Source organism: Aythya ferina, assembly GCF_964211825.1.
Source record: "Aythya ferina genome assembly, chromosome: 1".
Lineage (NCBI taxonomy): Eukaryota > Metazoa > Chordata > Aves > Anseriformes > Anatidae > Aythya > Aythya ferina.
This window is the reverse complement of record NC_140296.1, coordinates 186,134,224-186,158,445: the sequence shown is the minus strand read 5'-3', so window position 1 is coordinate 186,158,445 and position 24,222 is coordinate 186,134,224. Positions and strand designations below refer to the sequence as shown.

At 39.1% G+C, this 24,222-nt stretch overlaps 1 protein-coding gene across 4 annotated transcripts in view; it reads left to right on the top strand.

Moving 5' to 3' along the window:
* MOV10L1 (Mov10 like RNA helicase 1) overlaps positions 1-23,910 on the top strand; it is a 39,331-nt gene extending 15,421 nt beyond the window's left edge. Inside the window, exons 9-27 of one of the 4 annotated variants that reach the window (XM_084538107.1) lie at positions 523-717; positions 1,413-1,524; positions 3,234-3,411; positions 4,001-4,071; positions 4,432-4,523; positions 5,278-5,336; positions 5,847-5,950; positions 10,005-10,101; positions 11,056-11,234; positions 11,735-11,881; positions 12,257-12,378; positions 13,246-13,345; positions 13,601-13,765; positions 15,778-15,951; positions 16,770-16,919; positions 18,477-18,584; positions 20,715-20,852; positions 21,326-21,417; positions 21,858-23,910. In XM_084538107.1, coding sequence (XP_084394233.1) covers positions 523-717; positions 1,413-1,524; positions 3,234-3,411; positions 4,001-4,071; positions 4,432-4,523; positions 5,278-5,336; positions 5,847-5,950; positions 10,005-10,101; positions 11,056-11,234; positions 11,735-11,881; positions 12,257-12,378; positions 13,246-13,345; positions 13,601-13,765; positions 15,778-15,951; positions 16,770-16,919; positions 18,477-18,584; positions 20,715-20,852; positions 21,326-21,417; positions 21,858-21,867 — 2,293 coding nt within the window. In that variant the 3' untranslated portion in view covers positions 21,868-23,910. Of the gene's footprint in view, positions 1-522; positions 718-1,412; positions 1,525-3,233; positions 3,412-4,000; positions 4,072-4,431; positions 4,524-5,277; positions 5,337-5,834; positions 5,951-10,004; positions 10,102-11,055; positions 11,235-11,734; positions 11,882-12,256; positions 12,379-13,245; positions 13,346-13,600; positions 13,766-15,777; positions 15,952-16,769; positions 16,920-18,476; positions 18,585-20,714; positions 20,853-21,325; positions 21,418-21,857 lie in introns of all 4 variants that reach the window. The other 3 variants (XM_084538106.1, XM_084538108.1, XM_084538109.1) reach the window with 3 other exon arrangements.
* Positions 23,911-24,222: the final 312 nt, after the last annotated feature.

Genomic DNA, 24,222 nt, shown 5'->3' with positions numbered 1-24,222 from the left:
CACTCCCCAGGCCCACTTACAGATACAAAGTGCATTTTTCAAGATAAAGATCTTTCCTGCTTTCTCCACTTGATGTGTTTGCAGTTAGGACTCCATTCTGAGTAGCCTTAAGCAAGGCAGAGCAAAAGTTGTTGCTGCACACTGCTGGGGAGGAGGGGTAGGGAGGGATCTGCTGTAGGCTCCTCCACTGGAAATGCTTGGTTCATCATTTTCAGGAGCAGTAATTACAAGACATTCCTTGCGATGGACGTATTAATTCTGTACCTGGTATGTTGAGGAGAGGGGTTCTGTCCCTTACTCAAGCTTTTGATGAAATTGGGGTGTTACATTTTTTAAATTTTTTTTCGTTTTATAACATGATACTTGGACTGAACTCAGTGTAGGGAGTGAGTGTAAGGAATTGCCCCAAGTTAGCAGCTCTCTTGTTACTAAAACAACGTACGGTTTTACTGAAAAGAGTACTTACGGCTGAGGAAAAGACAATGTGATGATTTTAAGAACTTAACTTTTGCTTGCTTGAAGAAATCCTGGACACAGTAAAGAACTCCTGTTGCTTGGATTTTCTGATTTTACTATCGGACGCTATATTGAAACCACAGTAACAAGTGAAGCAGAGCTTCTAATAGCACCTGTGGAACCATTTTCTTCAAGAAAGCCTAAAATTACTTCAGTACCCCAGCAAAGGACGACAACAGTGGTTGCCCCTATATTCAAAAGGTACTGTGAGTTAGGTGGGCGGGGAATAATGCTTGTCTTATCTTCTTGTATTCAGTATTGCTGTATCTGTTTTGTAATGCTGACAAACGCCAAACAAGAAGAATTTGTGCATATTTATATGTGTATATTGTAAACATTTTAATTTCAGATTTTACTGACGCATTTTTTAGTAGTGTACTGCTTGATTTTTTTGTAGTTTCTTCATACAGAAGCTTCCTATTATATAATGTGATTTTTAAATTTTAAATTAGTTTACTATGCAACTGTCCTACAAGTAACAATTGTTATTGCAGATTTTTTTTTCTTAATAATTTTCTAAGCAAGTTAGCTTCTTAATTCCTCAAGCAACCTGACATCTGTATTAGGTTATGCTTTTCCTAACTTGATTTCAGAAATTTTCCTCTTCCAGATAAACTTCTATAATACTTAGTATTTGCTTAGTTATAACAATATCACTAAATGGAGAAGAGGATAGAAGCAGACACTTTTTTTTAAAAAAAAAAAATGCTGAGTAATTGGAACACTTATCTTTTGTCCCAATGTAGAAAACTTACAATTATCACCTTGAAGCAATCTGTTGTTTTGTGGCATGTGGTTTCTTGTAGCCTTGAGGATGTGGCATATTAATTTGCTGTCCTTCAAATAAATAAAAAAAAAATGAAGCTACTGAATTATTTGACATGTTCTTGTTTCAGAAATAACAGAAAGCTTCCAAGCTTCCTCCCGCATTATACCATACCAGACGAGTTAAGAAGATGTGTGGAGCAGAAATTAGATGTACTGACCTTCCAGCCTCTCCTAGCAGAGGTATGCAAGTGTAGGTTTATTTAAGAAACTGTGTTTTATGTAAGCATGTCTGTTCAAGCTGACCTTAATTTATCAGAAACTTGTAACCCTTAGCATAATATAAGCTGATATAATGCTGTTAGCGAGTAGACTAAGACTGCAGTCTGTACCCTGTAACTTAGACTGGTTTCAGTATGTCACAGAATTCAAGCTTAGAAGAAACTAAAATGGTAAATGTGAAAAACTGAAAAGGGAGAGATATTACAGTAGGTGAAAAAGATTCCTCCTCACTTCTCCACTGTAGGCATCATTGAAAGGAGGTTTCGGCGTGTTGGAACAGTAGTCCAGCAGTTATTTCATAGGAAATGAAAGTAGAAGTTCTTAGGCTTATTGCAGCAACAGAGGATTCTTTTCTGCTTGTTCAAAACCTCTTTTTAAATTCTCAAATGTACAGCTAGTTCAATTTCTTCCCATGAGTGCAGCAGTTCTAAAATACATTTTCTTAAAAAGGAAACCTAAAGTTTAGTGCAAATATTAGTCATTCTTCAGAAACTGTCCTGATTTCTGGTAGAGCCCTGCTGCTGATCACTTCCCCCGCCCCCCCAACTTTGTAAGGACTTAACTGGGGCAGATATGTAGGTAAAATGTGCTGTTTGCTTTCTGAACGGCTCACAAAACACCCTGAAATCATTGGCATATGGTAGTGTGCTAGAGATACTGTCTAGAGAAAACAGTAGTATTTGAAATGATTTTGTGCTGAAAGCCTGCTGGTAATAGTAACTCTTTTTAACCACATCTTAAGTTCTGTCTAGTGCTGGTGACTGTTGTGAAGTCAGCACCAGAAAAGCACTGCTCATTCAAATTACATTTGAGTGAGAATTTATCGAACTGAAAGCAATCCTTGCCGCCAGTCATGGTTTAGGGAGAGGTTTTGTGCTGTCGGTCAACATGTCTTCAGTGAGAGTGCATTAAGCTGTGAGGGGGGAAGTTGGGATTCTTTCAGTTTGCCATAAGCTCTATAATCATCAAACAGGGTAGAGACTGATGTGACTCCATCTTTACCCATCTCTGGCCAGTGTACTTACATTTTTAAGCTTTCTGAGACTGGTGAACATATAATTCAGTTTCTAAACTGCCCCTGAATTCAGATGTTGAAATGATCATTTTAGTTAGGGGAGACTAATGATTCTAGGAGACATAGTTAATGCTTTAGCTGAGTGGCTGTTTTATCTGAGCTCCGAAGATATGAAAATTCTGCGCTGACTGTTGTGGGAGTTTAGCTTAGTGCATTAAGATGCTGTATTTAGTCACCTTAACTGGCAGCTCAGCAGTCTAACTTGAACTGTTTCATGTTTTAGGCGGGTTTCCGTAGTGTAGCGGTTATCACGTTCGCCTCACACGCGAAAGGTCCCCGGTTCGATCCCGGGCGGAAACACTTCGTTAACTTCTTCACTGAAAGGGTTGTGAGGCACTGGAACAGGCTGCCCAGGGAAGTGGTGGAGTCACCATCCTTGGAAGTCTTCAAAAGACGTTTAGATGTAGAGCTTAGGGATATGGTTTAGTGGAGGGCTGTTAGCGTTAGGTTGGAGGTTGGACTCGATGACCTTGAGGTCTCTTCCAACCTAGAAAATTCTGTGATTCTGTGATTCTGTGATGTAATACTAAGATTGGTGGGGTCTGTACCTCAGTGTAGAAATTGCAACTGTAATGTATCCTGTTCTGCTTTTCAGGGTCTTAATATAAATAATTACAAAGCAAAATTTTCTACTCTCTTGTGGCTTGAAGAGATCTACGCAGAAACGGAGATGAAAGATTTTAGCATGAGTGGCATTACTTTGAAAAGGAATGGGAACTTGTTAGTGTTAGAAGTGCCAGGACTGGAAGAAGGCAGACCTCACCTGAATACAGGTAGTAATTGATGTGAGATAAAAGCTGAAGATCTTGTTGATCTGTGTTTTTAGTGCAGTGCAAACTCTGTTGCATTGTCATATGTGTAAGGATTTGAACACAAAATAATTAACCTAGGCTACTGTACAGGTGATCTGCACTGTTAGTGTTTTAAGTCTTACAGTGGCTGCTATCTGAAGAAGCATTACGTGTCTGTTCTCATGAGTCTTCTCATATTTTTAAACTTATGTACAAAACTGGAGGAAGCTTTTCACAAAACACTGTGCAATGTTTATTTTTGCAATAGGGGTATCAAAACTGGGAAAGTAATTAAGAATTCAATGTTATGACACACAGGATTCCAGAAGGTTTTGAAGGGTCTGATGGCACCAATATTAGGTGCCTTCTAAAATGTGATCTGAACTGCTATGTGCAGTTAGGTCCTTCTGAGGTACTCATGGATCCAGCAATTTTGCTGAAGTTAGTGAACATCTGTCATCCTGCAAATTCCCACCTTAACCATGCAAAAGGGGAACAAATGAAGTGCTGTGGTGAGAATTTTACTATTCCTTGTCACAATGTTGGCTTTTTTTTTTTTTTTTACAATTAGGTGATAAGGTGATACTGAAAAGTCAAGTCTACTCTGAGCATATAATAGAGTACGTTGCCTATATTACCGAGGTAAGCGAGGTGTGTTTTCTGTTGAAAATACAGTAGTCTGCAGGATTCAGAGGGGAAGCCAGTACAACTCATGGAGCTTAACCTGTTTTGGGGAAGCTAGATTTTTATCTACGCTCTAAATAGTGTATTTTTATTGTTAATTTAGTTGTTTTGAAGACTGTAGGCTTCCTTTTTTCTACCTAGATTATAATTGTCACCTGGCGTAAAAGCACTCATAACATAATCTAGAAATGTAATGTATTAGTAGTTAATAAATCTAGGTATTGGCTTTTTTTTTTATTCCTAGTGCTTTCAAAGATGCTTTTTTGTGTGTAAAGGACTAAGCCCTTCCTCAGTAAACTTTTTTTTTTCTTGCAACAGATATGTAATGAAGACGTTACTCTGAAATTCAATGCAGATTTTGAACAGGCTTACAACTCGGAACCCATGGATGTGGAATTTGTTCACTGCAGGTATTTAATAGACTTGAAAAGAGCTCCATTTTGTGATTCCTCTATTAAAGCAACTTGAAAATATATGAGGCTGTCAGTTGGTAGTCTGAGCAGATACAGGAAGGGCACAATTAAGAACTCAGGTGCCAATTCTTTCATTTCTTTCCAACTATATTCCTTGATAAGACTGCAATGGTAGGCACTACATACAAAACAGAGACAAGACAAGAATGTTTCAACATGTAAGTGATTGCTGCAATGCCAGGCAGTGGAGTAGTTTTTGGGGTGGTATGGGATTTTTTTGTTGTTGTTGCTGTGTTTTTGGTTGCATTGGTTTCTGTCATGTGGGTGGTTGGTTTTGTTTTGATTGTTTTTTAAGAAAAATACACCAATATGGCTGCGAGACTATTCATAAACCTTGCATTTTGCTTTATTTGTGGCATGTTATCTGTATATAGCTGCATAATCTTCTATCAAAGATTGGCTTTGCCAAAAACTTACTTGAAAGACTATCTGACTTTGGAGTGCAAGGGCATCTTTGTCTCACTGAAGGGCTAGAGAATATGTGTATCAGTGCTGCTCACAGCATATCTGTTGATTAACATTTCTGCAGTGCATTTTTCAGTAAATACGCTTGTGTAAAAACTCCTGTTTTTGTAAGCAGTGGTTCACAGAAAAAGTACGGGATGCCTTGTAGGCTGTATGCTTTTGCAGCTTACAGAATGTTGGGATTTTACTCTAACCGCAAACTGCTGATCTGCCATTCTAATAACAGGATTACTAGCAGACGGTGCCAGCTGGCGGTTGAACAAGCTACCTGTCTGGGTGAAAAAGGTATGTTTCAGTTGACTGAAGCTGTCTGGAGGGGGTTAGTTGTGTGGAGGCTCATGTTTTATATTGCTTTCACATCAGGGCATACTGAGAAGAATGCATTATAATAATATGAACATATTATTACATATAATTACAGTTCCCTGTAATTATTTTATAAACAAAAAAAAAAAAATAGAAGAGCTTTTGGCCGTCACAGGGGACGTAAATGGAAATTTCAACTTTTGTCAACAGTTTGAACCAATGAGAACTGTATAGACCATGCTGTGGTAACAGTAATATGTGAAATAGCAGTGGTTTTCATTGCATCAGAATTAAATAAAAAGCACAGGTACCCTGTGTTGTATGGTTGAGTAGAACAGTTCATATGACCTTCACGTGGGTCTTTCCCAGTTCTGTGATAGGCTTTGTTTTGCAAACTTAGAGCAAGCTGCTATCAGTAAAATGTGTGTCGTGTTTAAGTGGTTTTCAAATTCCTTTCTTTCTTCTCCAAACTTGAAGTTTTATTTCCAGAACGGCTTCTCTTACGGTCACCACAAGCTGTCAAGACCCAAAATATTACCGAGTATGGTGGTGTTGATGATGGCCTTGAACAATACTCCCAGCAGGAGAGTAAGGTAAATATTCTGTAAATATTTGTTAAAACTCTTAACAGCATTGGTAACAGTTAAGTACTGTACAGCTGTTGTTAGAAATGAGAGAATCAGTCGTGTTCTGCTGCTTCTGAAAGCTGATGCAGCTTGTCTTCAAAAAGGGCAAGAAGGAGGACCCAGGCAACTACAGGTCAGTCAGCCTCACCTCCATCCCTGGAAAGGTGATGAAACAGCTCATTCTGGAGTCATCTCTGACCTTCTGGAGGATAAGAAGGCGATCAGGAGTAGTCAGCATGGCTTCACCAAGAGGAAGTCATGTTTAACCAGTGTGATAGCCTGGAGTGAGCCCAGTGGAGGGCTATGAAGGTGATTTGGGGAATGGAACATCCCTCATGAGGGGAAGCTGACAGAACTAGGCCTGTTCAGCTTGGAGAGAGAAGACTGAGATCAACATGAGATCAATGTGCATAACTATCTGAAGGGAGGTTGTCTAGAGGATGGAGCTGGTCTCTTTTCAGTGTTGCCCCGTGACAGGACAGGAGGCAATGGGCACAAACTGAAGAACTGTGAGGGTGACAGAGCGCTGGAACAGATTGCACAGAAAAGTCGTGGGGTCTCCTACTCAGGAGATATTCAAAACCCTCCTGGCTGCCATTCTGTGCAGTGTGTACTAGGTGACCCTGCTTGGCAGTGGGGTTGGACTAGACCATCTCCAGAGGCCCCTTCCAACCTCAACCATTCTGTAATTCTGTTCTTTCTGATGACAGAAGGTCGTTTGATACCTGGAGAGAGAATTTGGTAGCAACTGATGCTATTAAGCAACCCTCCCACCTAGAATGAGAAGTGCTAGTAACAACCCGTATGATTATAATTTGAATTGTCAGATTTGCATTAAACTAGTTTTAATAGCAACTTCTTAATAGATGTGTAAAGTCTTCTCACTGTGGCAGGAAATAATTTTATGATAAAAGATAATCATCCTGGCCTGAGGAAATTTACCTGTGCTTCTTAACTGCTAGTTAAATTACAGGAAGAAATTATAACATCTTTCTTAAAAGGAACTTAAGAATGCTACCTAATCATTCTTACTATTTGAAGCAGGACTGTCACCAATACCAGATCAAGTCAGCGTTGGGGTCAGGGTTCGTTTGGTTTTGTCCAGGGGTTCCAGAGCCTCTGTGTAACCTGTTTCAGTGTCTCATAACCTTTCCACTCAATTTTTTCCCAATTTCCAGTATCAATTTTTCTACCCACAACTTGTGGTTGTGATCCCTTGTTTATATAGTATGCTACTGCAAAGAAGTTTGTCTTTTTTTTCTCCAAGTCTTATTTATTTAAGCCCTTATGGGCATTAGATTCCTGTTTACCTCCTCCAAATTTAGCTAAAAAAGCTAAGTTCTTTAAGTTCTTAAGAACACGCTGTTAGTTTGTATGCATCTAGCCGTAACCCAGGATCCTGGAAAGGGCTTAGGGAACCCACTTAGACAGTGGGTTCACAGCCTGTCTTGGTTCATGCAGGTACTCAGTCCCAGGTACGGAGCTTTCCACTTCTTACTGATTTTTATGATTTTTGTTGTTGTTGTTGTTTTTTTTTTTTTTTTTTTTTATTGTATTGGCCTAACTGTAAAGTTTCTCATGGTCCCTCTGAATTGTAGGTGAGCCATCAGGCATTTCAACTATGAATCCTGACTTTGTTTGCTATTTTATTGAGGGTATGCTCGATCTTATCCTAATTCTTGAAGATGCTAAATAGTACTGGCCCCAATGACAACCCTGGGGTTCCTAGCTTGTGGCCTGTTTGTGGGTGAGTATCAAGCTATTGATTAATGCCCTTTGAACCCAGTAATTCAACCAACTTACAGCTCATCTAACAGTGTTCATCTAGGTCATGTCCTTGGACTACAAATAAGAATATTGTGGTAAATAAACCATTTTTGAAAGCCTTACTGAAGTCAGGGAGTATTACAATGACTGCTTTCTTTTGTCTACATAAGTCCCTTCTTTAGAGAAGGAAATTGGGTTGGCCACCTATTAAGAAAGCTCTGTCCCTTGTTACTGTGTGAACTGTTCCTGGTCACCTTTTTCTAAAAATGTGTGAATCCAGAAGGATTTGCTCCATGATCTGTTCAGAGACTGGACTGAGGCCAAAGAGCTGTAGTTCTTACGATCTTCCTTGTCCATCTTAAATTGGAGCAATGTTAGTTTCATCTTGCTGTCAGGGACATCCCTGATTTGTTGTGGGAATGACAAGTTGTTTTCTGGGGGGAGGATGGGGAGGGTTTTTTTTTTCCATTTAGTAGGCAGCAGTATCCACAACTGTATCACTGTTGTGAGTCACAGCTACTGTATGAATATGGGTGCATCCAGTGGCTCAAAGTAGCAGTGGCTCATAGCACAGTGCCCTTACATTACTTTTCCCTCTCGTTCCCAAACTGCTCAAGGGCATTGAGTTCTTCTGTCGTGTATCATCCCTCAATAAGTTGTCTTCTCTCATCCATCTCTGAGCTGTCTCTTCCACACAACAGTTGCAGAGTCTGTTCTTGTTACTCCCTTCCTGCCACACTTAAACATCAGCTGGACTTTGATTCTCCAGATTTTGTCCAGCTTTCCAAGCAGTGTTTTTCTATTTTTGCCTGTCCTAGTTTAACCTTCAGCTTGGATTTTATGAATTCATCAAGAAGCTACAAGCTTAGCTAAGCAGACCTTCTGTTGAAATGCCAGATGATCTTGTGCAGCACGATGGTTTGTTTAAGATGTCTCAGACAGCTTTTAGATCTCCTGGGCACCTTTTCTCCCCATGTCCGCTTCCCAGAGCACTTCATTCAGTGATTCTTCAAACAAACTGAAGTCTGCTCTAGATTGTCCAAAGTTCTGACTGCTCTTACCTTTTTAGCCTTCTTTGAGATCTTGAGGTTACCTTGCAGTATCTGCACTAGAGGCTGCTCTGTGGAAGCATGCTTTTTCCTGTATGGGAGCAGCAAGTCTAGTAAGGAATTATTCCTGATCAGTGTCTCTGCCACTTATGTCAGGAAGCTGTCACCAGCTCACTCTACTAATTCTGGAAATTTCCTGGATGTATTGCAGTAGGTATGTGAATGATAGAAATCTCCAGTGAGCAGCACAACTTGTGACCAGGAGGGTAATGCGAGTTGTTCGTGGGAAGTCCACCCACGTTGCCCCATTCCTGGTGGGGAGTTGTTAAACCGTCAGACAATATCATTGCTGTTCCCATCCTCCTATGGTGACAACTCGGGCATGTCTCTGGTTGTGCAGTGAATAATGTGCAGTCGAGGAGCTCCTGCACATAAGCACGGAGCCATACTGGTAAGAGCTGCAGCGCAGCTAGTTACTGCAAGGCGCCTGTTCTTACAGGGTTCCTTCTGTTTGACTATAAGGGTGGTGGGGAACATGACTTGGACCCCTCATCTTACCCCAGAGATCCCTGTATGACCCCCAAAGCTCTGATCTATTCAAGTCACTAGTACCTATGGATAAGCAGCAGAGCAAGTAATGAGAAGGACAGGACTGCAGAAGCTTTGCAGTATTTCCATGGCATCATGGCTCTGGGGAAGCAGCAAATATCCCAAGATAATATGGCTGGAAAACAACTACCTCTGTCCTGTACAAGAAGTGATCAACACCAACACTCATCAGTTCACTTGACTGGGATGAGTATTATTAGGAGAATTGTAACATCTGGTCCAGAGTGCTGTTAATGCCGTGTTCACTACAGTTTCCTCCCATGCTGCAATATGAAATCATCTTGCCAAAACACATGGAATGTGAACATTGGCTTTTGCTGAAAGATGTAAGCTACTTAACCATGGCTTCACAATCCTTATCAGTGTGCAAAGTATTTGTGCAATAGATACTTAATTTTAACATAAACTTCTAGAAACCTTAGATTTAAGGTGAAAACTCCTTGCATCTTTTCTTCTCATACAAACAGTCTGTTTAATGACACAATGCCATTTAATGGGGGAAAAAATAAAATGTAGCAACTTCAAAAATATTAGTGAAGATAATTGCCTGTAACTGTAAGATTATAAACACATTTACCTTGACTTGATGTTTTCAGGTCAAAAAACTACAGAACAGACAGACAAAATGCATGGCATCCAGGCAGATGAACATACCAGACGTGGTGACAGTTCCTGCACAAACAAGCCAGCTCGGTATGCTTTATTACTTTCTTTATTAAAGAATAACAGTTCAACACTGCAATTACTTCAGCCAAATCAGGACTTAGTATGGTGGTGCCTTTCAGATGCCCTCGTGCTCTTTTAAGGAGAAACTGTACAGTGATACTAGCAGGAATTTTCATTAGAGTCCTTCTGTGGAATATTTAAACATCTTCAGCTCAACAAGCATCCAGTGATAATTTGTACTCAATAAATTATTCCAAGCCATCTACTGGAAAATGTTTGCTTCTGTTCCAAGTTTCCGGTTTGTTACTGGAATGCTGGGATAGCTACTTTGGAAAAAATGATACAGATTTTTAAAAGGATTCAGAAAGTGCATATCATTCCTTCGCGTATCTGAGAGGCATCACTTCAGCAATTAAGCACGCTTATGTTTAAATAGGGTTATTTTATCATGTTGTAGCAATAGGATACGTAAATTGTGGAATAGGTTGCCTAAATTGTACTTCTGTTAATGGGTTAATAAGATTCTGTTGTGGAAAGCTAGAGCTGGAATGTATGAGAGGAGGAAAAAATTACAGTTGTCATACGACTTCACCGCTGGTTATCAAGTAGTATCACTATCACAAGTAATATCACTAGTATTATCCCTGAAAAATTATTGAAAATGTGTTTCCCTAGGACAAAAAAAAAGTGAGCTTGATGTTAAAATTACTGAATAGTTTTTACATGTGGTTACAGTAGATAATGATAATCCTTTTCTGTCCTTCAATTTTATGAAAGATCTAGTACAATTCCGAAATATTAATGTCTTATTTTCTCTGTGCTGTTCTAGGAAAATCAGAGTTTGAGGGGGGAGTTTGGTAGTTGTTACCACATTAAACAAAGAAAAAAAAAGTAAAATATAACATGAATTGGAGTTGCTTTAACCTGTGTGTGCTGAAAATATTTATGTTCATGTTTAATATATGCTTATCTTGATCATAGTTGATGAAACTGTGGCACTTAAGCAGAGAGCTGGTGAATTTTTCAATCCTGCTTTGAATGAGCAACAGAAACTGGCAGTGAAAAGGATAGTGAGTGGTGAATGTCGTCCAACGCCTTACATTCTCTTTGGGCCACCAGGAACTGGAAAAACAATAACGGTAGTCGAAGCTATTTTACAGGTAGAGGTAGATGACGGTTGGGTCATCTATAACCATTTCAGTGTTAGAACACTTAGAGTAGTTCTGTAAGTACCATCACATTTTTTTCCCAAACAAGAATTCATGAAATGCTCTTGCAAGCAATTTTCTTGAGCTATGCAAAATAATGAAAGATTTTGATAGGAATTTTACAGAATTCCTGAATGACTTATTTTCAAGTCTTCCCGTTTTTATATTTTTAAAGCTTTTGTGTCTAGTACCTGACTCACAATTCCAGGACTGCGTAGTGCATTCCTAAAACACAGGTATACATCAACATGGTAACCATGAAATACTTCTGCTGTTGGTACCCTTAGGTTATGATTGTCAAGACTAGTGTTCTTGAACTGCAGAAGTGTGGATGAGTATAACGTGTTCAAAACTCATCTGGATTCTGTATTCAGTGGCACAACATGAGCACATTTTAGCTATTGCTGTATCTCCAAATTAACCTTACTTTATGTCCATCTTCTCGAACGTAGATACATTATACTTTACCAGATAGTCGGATCTTAGTTTGTGCTCCATCAAATGCTGCAACAGATCTGATCTGCTTGAGGCTGCATCAAAGCAATCTCTTAAAACCAGGAGCTATGGTCCGAATCAATGCTAGCTGCAGATCACCAGAGGTAAGTATTACAGATAACTACCAGTTATTATTTCACTTCTAATACTTTATCTAAAACTACTGATTTATTAATGTAACTGTCAATGTTTAATAGGCTGGTTAGGCTTGGTGGGTAGGATCCAGAGTAATAAGTACTGTAGCCGTTCCAGAGGATGAACTGGAAAATGTGTATATGAAATATATCTTAAAATTTGGATCCCTAAGATGAAGGAAATGCAAATATATTGCTTAAGCACATTCATGAAGAATTCATTTCAGTTTCAAGTCTAAATCAAAACGTTTTGTTTAGCTTCCAACATAGTTTTCAGTGCTTTTTCTTCAAATGAAAACAACAAGTAGCATTTTTGTTTTACAAAATACCTTTTTGTTTCTGCAGCAAATTGATGATATAGTGAAACCTTACTGCAAAGATGGTGAAGATATTTGGAAAGCATCTTGGTTCAGGATAATAATTACCACTTGTAGCAGTGCAGGAATGTTTTATCAAACAGGAGTAAGGTACTGTACTACAGACAAGAGTATTGCCGACGTAGCTGGAAATTACAAAATCTCAAGCCTTAGATTCCCTCTGTATTGTAGCTTCAGCTGTTTTAATGCAGTTTATTGCATGTACCTCTGTTCCTAAGTTGTCTTCCTGGCAAACCTCTTGTTCTTAGTAATGTTTCAGCTGAGACTTTCTCCATACACAGGAAGCTTAACAAATACCTTGAATAAAAATAAAAAGTCTTGACGCAGTAGTTTTCCACCACCAGCAGTTGTATCCTTAGAAACTATATTGCTTCTTACAGTCATGTTGGCTTAAAAGTATTGTTGTAGGAGTTCACACTAAAAATTAGATTTTACTTAGTAAAGGTGACCTGATGAGAAAACTAGCTGTAAACAACCTCAATATAAAGTGCTATTAAGCAAAATCAGAGGAAACTAACGTTTTAAAAGAATGCTTTAAGTGTTTAGCTGTCTTAAGAGTTGTTTGGTGGAAACAGGGCCTAGTGATTGTCTTTGCATAAACCAAGTGCGTTATTCTAATTACGTAGCTGAGGGAATTTGAGAACAATGATTTTTTTTTTCCAAGTTTTTTGTTTTTTTTTTTTAATCTTAGCCTTGCTCTAACTAATACTTTAAGATAAGCAGTGGTTGCGTATATCATAGTGTGGATGAGAAATCACAGATGAGGAATCACTTAGTGAGTTGTTTCTTCTACCTTCTGTGTTTGAAATATTTTAATCTTTGATGTATATGTGGAGGGGAGGTTCCTGGTGCACATGACAAGGAAGTTTACGGAGCTGCTGAGGTCAACCACAGGGTGGCAGAATGAACTAATCTGAAAAAAAAGCCCTCTTTTGAGTTCATGTTACTTAATTGTAGGCTTGGACACTTCACACATGTGATTTTGGATGAAGCTGGGCAAGCATGTGAACCAGAGAGTCTGATTCCTATCGGGTTGATTTCAGAAGCTAATGGACAGGTAGGTCTCTTAGAGTCATCTTCTGAAAGGAAGAACAAGTTTTTTGCTTGCTGTTCTTACCGTTGTGAATGTTGTAGAATGCAAGCTGCTATTTTTTCATACTTCTGGGCCTAAACCTGTGCAAACAAATTAGAAGTCTGAGGAAAGCAGAGTACTTAAACACATCTTGCGTTTCTTGAAGTGTGCATGTTACTGAAACTACATTTTCTAATAACTGTTATAATACAAGATGTTTTTTTTAATCTATATATACAGATAGTTCTTGTTGGAGATCCAAAGCAGTTAGGACCTGTAATAAAATCAAAAATTGCATTGGCATTTGGATTAAATATGTCCTTGCTGGAACGACTGTTATCAAGGGATATGTATCTGAGAGATGAGGATGCTTTCAGTGCCTCTGGATCATATAATCCTTTGTTGGTGAGTAAAACCAAATTATTTTAGTTTATTTCTCATGAAGAAGGAGAAACTGTGGTTGCTGATGTTTCTTTTCCACCTTCCTTTACTCCTTAATGCTTAGACTTAAAACTAACTCTAACAGTTGTTTTTGCAGGAAGATTTGATTATTTTGAATAAATACTCAGAATATCAAGGACGTTCAGCCTTCTAACCTCCTAAAGTCCTTTTTGGCTTAAAAACAGACAGCCCCTTCAGAGTTGGTCAAACGTAGTACACACAGCATAATTCTAAATAACAGCTTAAAATTCCCTTCCATCTCCATTTTCCAAACTTGCTCATAATTCTCCACAAATGCACAAGCTTGAACAAGTTATTTCAGGAAGGGGAAAAAAATAAACTTCCTGTTTCCTTACCTCTTCTTCCTCTGAAGGATAGCTTTGGATATTTGTCATACAAGCATAAGAAAACAGTGTTTACAGGGTAGCTGGAAATAGCTGAATGTTCCATGACATAGAGAAATACTTAAACTATTCCTTTCATCTCTGAGCTGTAACTACACCTAGCAGCCCAGTACATGAACTGGGGTATCAGAAGCAAGTTACCATTAGTGAAATGTTTTTAGTACAGTTGGTGAACACGTTTTGGTGAGCATATTTCAGAATCAGGATCTGGCACCCCATTGATATATTCTTGACCAGAGTAGCCCCTTAATGTCATTCCGAAGTATGGATTTGAATCGAAGAGCCTCATAAGTAGATTTCATACGACTCACCAGAACCATTACTTCTTACTCAACATTTGTTGAGTAAACACTTAAATTTAAACAAAGTAAGCTCAGTCTCGCTTTGTGGTCTTGCATAGCTCTGAAGGTTGAAAGGTAGAGAATGAAAAGCTGGGGACAAGGGCACTATTTGGAGCAGTAAGTTCTTGAATGAGGACAACTCTACACATGCATGTTGAATATGTTAATTCTGTTCTAACTGAAACCAGGACATCCATATATGGAGTACTAAAAACATCCTTTTTTGCTAGACTCTGTGTCGGTTTGACTAGTAGGGAAACAGTTCAGAGTGTCATTACAGTTTCCTAATGCTCTTGTACGGTGAAGTGCCTAAAGTCCATTTCAAGTGCCAGAGGTAGCATTGCTAGGTAAGTAAGCACAAATGTTTCAGTGGCTTTAAGTTCTTGTCACAGGCTGAGATACAGGGCTAAAATGTAAACTTGATTTATTAAAGTGCCTTCTCATTCTTCTGGTACTATACTCTGAAAAATTAAAACCAAAGGTGACGCAATAATTGTGTGGCCAGAGGAGGAAGTCTGATGGCAGTTGCTGGAGGGGACAGGGAGTGGGTGATATTTAGCTCTAGCTTTTAGGTTGGGTTCAACCTAATGAAAAGTTACTTCAAACTTCCTCTTAAAATCTGTTACAGCAAACTTCTGTTCTTGTGTTACATATACAATGCTTAAGGCAAGCTGGCATGGTGAGAGAGCACAAAGTGAAGGCTTTAGTGCTCTTTGAGCTGGCTATTAATGGCTGGAATTGCTTCTTCGAGGCCATTTTTTCATTTAGAGACAAGTAAATTTTCCAAGGCCAGCTTCTGTTAGCTGTTCTAATAACAAGCTCGTCTGATGCTTTTTCTGTGCCCATCAGGGCTTCCCCCAAGAAGCAGGTTACATCTATGGAAACTCCAAGAAAAGAATCTGACTTGATTAAAAAAGGAAATGGGCTTGCAAATAGGATGCCTTAAACTGGAGAATGCCAATTTCATCTTTTGTGTAAATTTCATTCTTTCATTTTGTCTCCTCTCCCCTTAGAGGAAAAAGAGATGGTCCTTCTTAAGACTTTTTTTATTTAGTATTTACTTACAGATCACAATTACAATTTTTCCCTTTAATGCAGTTCTTTGGCAGCTTTAGAAAAGCTAAATACTACAGGATGGCAAGATACCTGTGTGGGAGCTGCTGCATGCTTTGAAGCTTGATGAATAGCTGCCTGTTTCAGTAACAGATTTGTATTTTTTTGGTCTCTGCAGATCACAAAGCTCATAAAGAACTACAGGTCACATTCTGCCTTGCTTGCTTTACCATCTAAACTGTTTTATCATAAAGAGCTGGAAGTTTGTGCAGACACTTCAGTAGTAACTTCTTTGTTGCATTGGGAGAAATTGCCCAGGAAGGGATTTCCGTTAATTTTTCATGGAGTCAGGGTATGTAAAAAGTTCACGTAGTCAAGTATAAACAAAGGGGCCTCACAGAAGTTGTCTGATAATGTAGACAGCAAGTTTTATTCTTAAGAATGAATTTCAGAAAGGGTATGAAAACAAGCTTTTTGTAAGAAGTGTGGCTTCTTGGTTTTGAAAATCTACTTGTTCAGTACTTGGTTGGGTTTTGATGAAACAACCACTGAAGGCAGATGTTTACAAACAACTTAAGTAGCTGCAGATCGCAGCGTCTTGTGGAGACATTTCAATATAAAAAAAAAAAAATCAAGTTGGCAAATAAAGCAGCAGCACGGAGCTACGGGCAGCTTCATTAGATTTAGATAATTTCTGATAAGAGTTTGCTGTATTAGAATGAATACAATCCCCTACAACTGGAAGATTATTAAAGATGAAGTTGGAGGGAGGAGAGGGAATAGTATATCAGGAAGAAAAGTTTTCTTTGGTCTTCCAAGAAGTGGTGAAGTAGCAAGTGGTATATCTACTGTTGGAGGTGCTTTTTGAACTCCTACACCTTGCAGAAAAGCAGGATAGCAGCTTGGTAACACCTGTCACTCTGAGTTGAGATTTGCATCGTTTGTCACGTATACAAAGCACTGTCATCTGTAAATATACTATAAATCTAGCTTTTAAAAAAGGTGTTAAGTGATGCTTGTTCGTTCATTGGAAAGGATTTATAGCAAAGAAGTATATAACATTAGTCTCAAACATCGTAAATGCAAAAAATAGATGTGATATAATCTGTTAAATACATACTAATTTCTGCACATTTTCTTCATCTGCTCGCTTTGCTTCCCCTAATCCAGGGCAATGAAACACATGAAGGCCACAGCCCCTCGTGGTTTAATCCAACTGAAGCAGTCCAAGTGATGCAGTACTGTTGCCACCTGGCTAAAAATGAAAGCACTGCAGTGTCTGTGACTGATATTGGAGTGATTACACCGTATCGTAAACAGGTATCAGTAGTGTTTAAAAACTTCAGAGTTAGTGTATTTCATGTTGTGGTTTGTTAGAGCAGGAAGGCCTGTGTCAGGATGTCACTGTGTCATTACATAGCGTGTTATCAATCTTTAATGATGTTTCCATTGAACTGTAAACCTAGATAGCACTAATGGCATTCTGCTTTGCTTCGTTTCATAAATTAGGAAGTGATAGGGAGAGATCTGCTTGTGGTTTCAGGGATCAAAGCAGGTATTTCAGTTGTTGGGAGTAGGGAGCAAGTAAAGAACTTAATATCTGACAGCTGGAACAGGTATCTGATATCCTCACTTACCATGCACACTGAGGAGCGGAACAAAAGGGAAATGTAGCAAGTAGAGGGTATGTCGCTTTGTTGTGACTTTGAGGAAAGTACAGGAATTGGGACTTAGCAGTCCAGCAGTCAGGCTCGAAGCCTGTACTGCTCTTTGAACACGTACAGAATGTTGGATGGCAACTTCAAGTCTGTTAAGTGCGTGATGTCTGCTTTCATTTTTAAAATCTTTGATTTCCAGAGGATGATCTGGACAGGTTGCGTTCAGTTTTTTTTTTTTGATGTGCGCATCTCAGTCTTTGTGGTCATGCATGTGAGGGCTGGGGCAAACACAGTAAGGCATGTGGAAAAGACCAGCCCCCTTTTTGAAGAACTCTGACTTGCAAATTAGAGTTGTCTGTGCTGATTCCACTGTTGAAGCATATGCACCCACCTGTATTTACAGTTACTACTTATTTTTCAAATACTTATATATGGTAGAGATGTGGCTGAACCTCTTATATTAAAACCTGTGAAGTGGTTCAGGGAGTATGATTGTGTCCTTCATCTGCCTATGGTGCAAGGCATACTAATAATGTCTGCTTCAGGAAAGTCACTTTGTCTTGCAAGAATGCTGATGTGAAAAGAAGCACTGTAACCCTTGGCTTAGCCGTGGTTCATTTTTCACTTAATTTGGAGCACTTCAGCTGCAGTCTCCAAGCAGCTTTTTCCTGGTGGTCGTATGCTTATCCCAAACATACCAGCATTGTGGTGGAAAACACTGCCTTGTACCCTCCAGAAGAGAGCAGGCACCTGTAGGCACACCTAGCCTCTGCTTTTCACTCTGCATGGTGCAGCTGGCAAGCAGAGGGGGAATCTCTGCACAGTCTTCTGGAGGGATGGGGGAAGCTGCTTGCCCTACCACACCTGTTTTAAGTCTTGGTTTTGGATACATTCCACACTGGAAGAAGGATTCCGATGGATAAACTCCTAAGATCTAAGTTGTTTTTCTCATTAAAATCTGGATTTATCAAAAAAATGTCAATTTCTGTACACATGGTGAAAGCATTTCACCTGCTGCGTCATGTAAGAAGTATTAAACGTCTCAGAAAAAAGCTGCTGTTTCATTTTTAAATTTCACTAGTAGCTAATGGCTAACCTTGCTGCGGGCATTTCCTACAACCCGTCTGCGTTAAATTCCCTATTTTTGTGAGGTATGTTTTGGCTTTGAAGTAATCCACTCTCAAATGTGGAAAAAAATCCTTCAAATCTTTTTTTGTAGGTGGAAAAAATCAGATTTCTTCTGAGAAGCATTGATTTGTCAGATGTTAAAGTTGGCACTGTGGAAGAGTTTCAAGGGCAGGAGCACCTGGTTACCATCCTATCAACGGTATGTATTTTTGCTCTGGTCCTGTGTAGAATACTTTAATGTATTTTTAATTCTCTAGCTCCTTTGGCATGAGGCTTAGGGAGGGAAGGGAAGGAGGAAGCTATATTTATTATCAGTAGTCTGCAGTATTTGGGAAAAGTGCTTATTTTAAGCACATGTGAACAAGGTGCTGTCTGGGCTTTTTGAAGTAAACTTCAAACCTTTTTGGATGTTCACACTAAGTTTGTTTTAGAGTTTTATGCAGATAACATACCTTCAGTTAAACATGTTTAGAGAAGATGCAAACTGGAAGCATTATAAATATTAGAGAACTGAGTGAATCACAATGATTGATTACCACACTCCAGTCAACAGCCTGAAAACTGTCTGCAGCAGCTGAGACACCAGGCCTCAGAAGACTGAGGAGGAGCTCCACACACCAGTGTTTACCACCCCTTTGTTTTTGATTAGGTGCAGGTGTGTGCCAGTTCCTGCTCTCAATGCTAGATGTTCACTCCAGAGCGTATGCACACATCTTTGGTATGTGGATTCACATGAAAACCCCATAAGGAGAAAAAAAAAAAATCATCAACTTCTTTGTCCTTTTTCTTCTCAGGCACAGAATTGTTGGATGGGGCTCTTGATAGTGGAGGTTTTTCTTGGTGCTTGTAAGGAGAATTCAGTGTGGAGTCAAGAAGTAGAAGCAGCAGAAGTATAAGCAGTTAGCTGATCAATCTTGACGCATTTTGCAGATGCCTTTATACAGGAATGTGTGATATTGATCCTTTATGTTCTGAGCTAACATCCAAGTATACTCTGGTGAAGATATTGTACATACATGCTGAACTGCTGGCCAGGGGTAAGAAGCTGTGCTGAGTCAGCAAAGAAGGTGGTTGGGAAACTTGAGAGAAAAGCTAACCTGACACTGAACATCCCAGTGATAGCAGTTCAGTGTATGTGATTGTGTTTTGGGGCTTTAGACTTTTTTCTGGTGGGTATTACAGGCCCATGCGGACCTTTATAGACCTTTATCTCTGCAGTGTAAAGCTGGGTTCAGAATGCAGTCTGTGTGCTTGCTTTTGGTTCAAATGGTAGGATGTTTTTGGAGCAGTAAGTCTTAAAGTAAAGTAAACGATGTAAGTCTGGAATGTGGAGTTCTCGAGGCATTTGTGACCTGGGATCCTTCAGAACTGTTCAAGAATGTGCACTATTACAGGCTGTGCCCCTGTGAGTCTGGGTAATGGCACAGAGGACAGACTGGTGAAAGGAGGCAATGCAGACCAGGAGTGTGTGGCTGAAGATACACTGGACTACTTCTAACAGCAGTGCATAGGATCTCTAAGAGAGAGGACAAAATAGCTATTAAAACAACCAAAGACCTGGAAAACAGGATGACTGGGGAGGAAAAGGAGGGAAGAAATCTGTTTGGGTGAGGGATTGTCTTGTGGCTTGGAGGAGGCATTTGGGGGTTTGCTTGCTTGTTTTTTTCCTAAGGGCAGCAGAACCATGCTTACTCTTCTTCATACTTTATCATGTCGTGGCTTTTCACTCCAGCATTGTAACTATCTTAAAATAGTTGTAGGTATGTACTGTGCTCCTACTTACACAAACCCATTATTAGTGATGGAAAATTACTTTATCAAATATGAGTTCAAATATTGATTGAAATAAAGGTGAAAACTTGATGAGAAATCATTACAAAGCACATTAGTTGCTTCAGTGGCATTTTCCTCTAGGCTACGGCAAAGCTCACTGACGAGACACTCTGAAATATCATTGAGCTGTAGAACTTAGAAAACCAGTAACTACCATTTCTTCTACTGAAAAGATTAAAAAAAAAAAAAAAAAAAAAAGGGTTTTCAGGATGTAGTGTTAGTATTTTGCGTTTCAAATTACAGTGGGTATTCATGATCCTAAAATAAAGCTAATATGCCATTCTTCTGAAATTGCTAAAGTTGTGTTAGGGGACTATAGGAGAAGAGACCTCTGGGAAAATCCATCGTGGGAAGTGTGGTTATGAAGCTAGCTTGTGCATTGCTCACACTGACCTGTGGTTTGCTGCAGTGAGCAAATCATATGTTGCTCATCATAGTTACTCTATGGCTAGGGAAGTTGGTTTCTCATTATTCCAATTCTGAAATTAATTTCTAGGTGCGATCTCATGAAGGCATGTTTATGGAAGAGAAATACTATTTGGGCTTTCTCTGTAACCCAAAGCGATTTAATGTAGCAATTACTAGAGCAAAAGCTTTGCTGATCGTTGTGGGAAATCCCCACGTTCTTGTGAAAGTAAGTGTTTGTTTGCTTTTATTTTTGATTTGCATGTGATATTTGCCATGATAAATGACTAATCTATGGGGTTATCTGATATGAGAGAACATCTTTTATGTTGATAGTTGGTGTGCTGTCCTCAGTCTGCATTTGAGATTGCCTCAGCTCCAGAGGTAAGGGTGGACAGTTCAGGCACCTGTACAGTAGACTCCGAAGCACTTCTTAATATCTGATAAAATAGAAGAAAAACAGTATTCCAGAAAACAAGCTGAATAAAAAGCTTAGTCTCCCCACACCTATATGCAACAAATGTAACACTGCAGCTCTCAGGATCTTTCTCCAATGTTATTCCACACCTGCACTGTTTGCCGCCTTCTGTTCCTGGAAGAGGTCCAGTTAAATCTCCTGCATTCGTGTGCTATGCTAATTTGTTTGAAAATTCATTACACACAGTAGCATGATTTATGTTAAACATTAATCTTTTCTTGTAGGATCCCTGTTTTTGTGCACTGCTGGAGTACAGCTTAATGAACAAAGCTTATGTAGGTTGTGACCTGCCTTCTGAGCTGGAATGCCTGCACCAGTGAGTGTTGCTTTAAAAATATCATAGATTGCTCTATACCATTTGAAAGATGACATATAAAAACCTCTGCTACAATATATTAAGATTTGATTTTTGCAATCTTAAGTACAGTAAACATAACATGTAACAGTATTTTCCCTCACTCTGTAAGAAAAGTCTGAGCATTAAGTACAGGGTATTGCTGACTTTGGTATTTTGCATACCCCCAAATGAGGCATCATGTATTTAGGGATCATAAGGGGAACTTCGGTGGGATTGTGGTTCTGCAGGGGGAAGTATTTATGGTGGCTCTACTATAGTCAAAGAAATTTGTTTGAAAGATTGGTTTAAACGTGTATTACATCTTGCTAGAAGGGAAGTTCCAGAAGAAAAAATTATTAAAATCATTATTTATGTAAAGGTAATCAAAATTAATTTCTCTTATTTCCTTTAATTGACAGATGTGAGTGATTTTTCCAGTGTTGAAGATGCATTCAGTCCTCTTCTGATTTTAAAGCTAAGAATGCTTAACAGAAATCCATTCCTAAGTGAATCCAACACCTTTTGGCCTCAGGGAAAGGCACACGTTCTGAAATTCTGTGAAGTTTATCCAAGAGACACTTGTAATACTTCTGAAAAGTGTAAAGAGTGGCAATTAGTCTGCTTTTTTTTTTTTTTTTTTTGGAGGGGGAAAAAAGTGTATAGCTTTATGCTTCTGTTTAGAAGTGTAGACGAGTCCTGCAAGCTTCAGAAGATACTGATGAATTATGTTAATTTTTTCTTATTCTGTTTTTTTTTTTTTTTTTTGAGTTTCTCAATGTTCTCAGACTTCTGTAATGACTTCTGAGACTGGTCTGTCCCAAGAACATGTATGTCTTGTAATGTTGTTACGGGAGCGTTACAGTAATATATATCCGCACAGTGAACTTGAATGATGCATGATTCATTCCAGTTAACTGATGCTGAATATCTTAAGCTAAGCAGGCTTAAAAACCCTACTTGCTGGTCTAACAACTTGGAGTTCATACAGGGTTCTCCTGTTTCTTTACTGTAGTCCAGATGTCTGCTGTGGTGGATGTCAGAATGTGTCAGATGACGGATTTAAAAAGGAGGCGGTGGGGTGAAAACTGTTCTGTGTTTTTGCAAATGCACTGTAGAATAAAGCACTGTATTTTACTTCAACAAAATGAAAAATAACTGATGGGCTGGCTGATGGCTTAGCAGTAATCTTGCAGTCACCTTAACTGTGTGCTGTGCTGTTCCCTTAAACTGAATATTCTTCTCTTGTTCTCTCCTTGTTAACTAAGTCTCACCGTACAACACTGTAGAAATAATAGTGAAGTAGTATGTGCACTTATGATGTACCAGATCTTACAACCACTACTCAGCCCTACTGCTGCTTACACCTATTGTCAAGTGTGTTCATGCTCTCCTTGAGGAAGAGATTTATTAATTCCTCGCTTTACCAAGAAATGGTAGAGGCCAGAGTGCTGCAACCATTTCTTGAAGAGCAAGATGGAGGTGCATTAAGTAAGAGAGCACAGGAATACCTCGATGTTTTTCCCTCCTTGCCCTGTATTAGAGATTGATGGGTTACAAAAAGCAAGAGGTAGCCTGAGCCGTTCATGAGCCGTTAAGAGTTGAAAAATCCTTCAAAAGACCAGTCAAGACACTGCAACATCCCAGAGGTTTTCTTAAAATTTAAGCATGTAGTATTCAACTGTGTACTCATCAGGTTGTTCTGTTTTTCTCAATATGTTTCAAAAAGTAATTAAGGTTTGAGAAGTGCGTTCTGTTGTGGCTATTGCAGCCTTACAAGTAGTCCAGAGTTAAAACTCTGTGCTGTGGCAAGGAGTTCCCTCAGTGGCTTTCTTTGTTTTTGAAAGAGATTTTGAAAGAGATACTTAAACCTGTAAGTGGCTGCATTTAGACCTCAAATAAATAAATAAATAAATAAAAGCATGTTCTTTAATGGCATTTTAGAATATGAAGGCTTTATCAGTCATAGCCTCTCCTATTGCTCATTCTAGTCTTCTGCTGTTTTCAACCTTTTAAAGTTCTGATTTAATGGAATTGCTGTCATTGATCTGTTCAGAGTGGTTCAGGTCAGGTCAGGCCAAATCATTGGCGTAGGAGTTGCTGGGCAAATAATTTTGTTTCTGCTAGTTCCATATCTTGTCATAACAGATATTTGTTTTATCTAATAAAAGTTGCATCCCTAACAATTACATAGCAACATATTGAAGGTCAGGCTGTGGGCTTCCAGCATCAGCCAAATTATTCAAGCCTGCCAGCTCAAGCAGTCCAAGATCCACGTGTGTGGCTGGGTGCTAGCCGATGCTGTGCTGAACCGGCTGCACAGGCAGGTGGGTGTATTCCAACAAATAATGGGGGGTCAGAGCCCTGTTAAATTTGTCTTGCTCTTCATTCTCTTGAAAAGTGGTCAGTTTGTACCTGAATGAGGAAAAAATAAATAAAATCAGGTTGTACTTGCAACCTGTATTCTACACCTCCCGTGACTGTATTTTTTCCATTCCCAGTAAGGATGTTAGATCAATGGGGCAAGAAATAGATTCAGAGTGTGCACCTGCTGTATACTGTCTTCTGAAACCTTGATTTTACAGTGTTGTGAAAGTTTAACCCACTCTTCTTTAAATAAAATAGTTTTAAGTTGTCTAGGGACATTGGGCTGCATATTTTGGAGTTCAAATACAGAATACTTATTTTTCTGCTATCTTAATAAGAAACAGACTCTTAAAAAAAAATGCAGCATTCATTCACAGATTTAGAAACAATCCATTTGTCTCTGTTTTACTAGGCTGATTA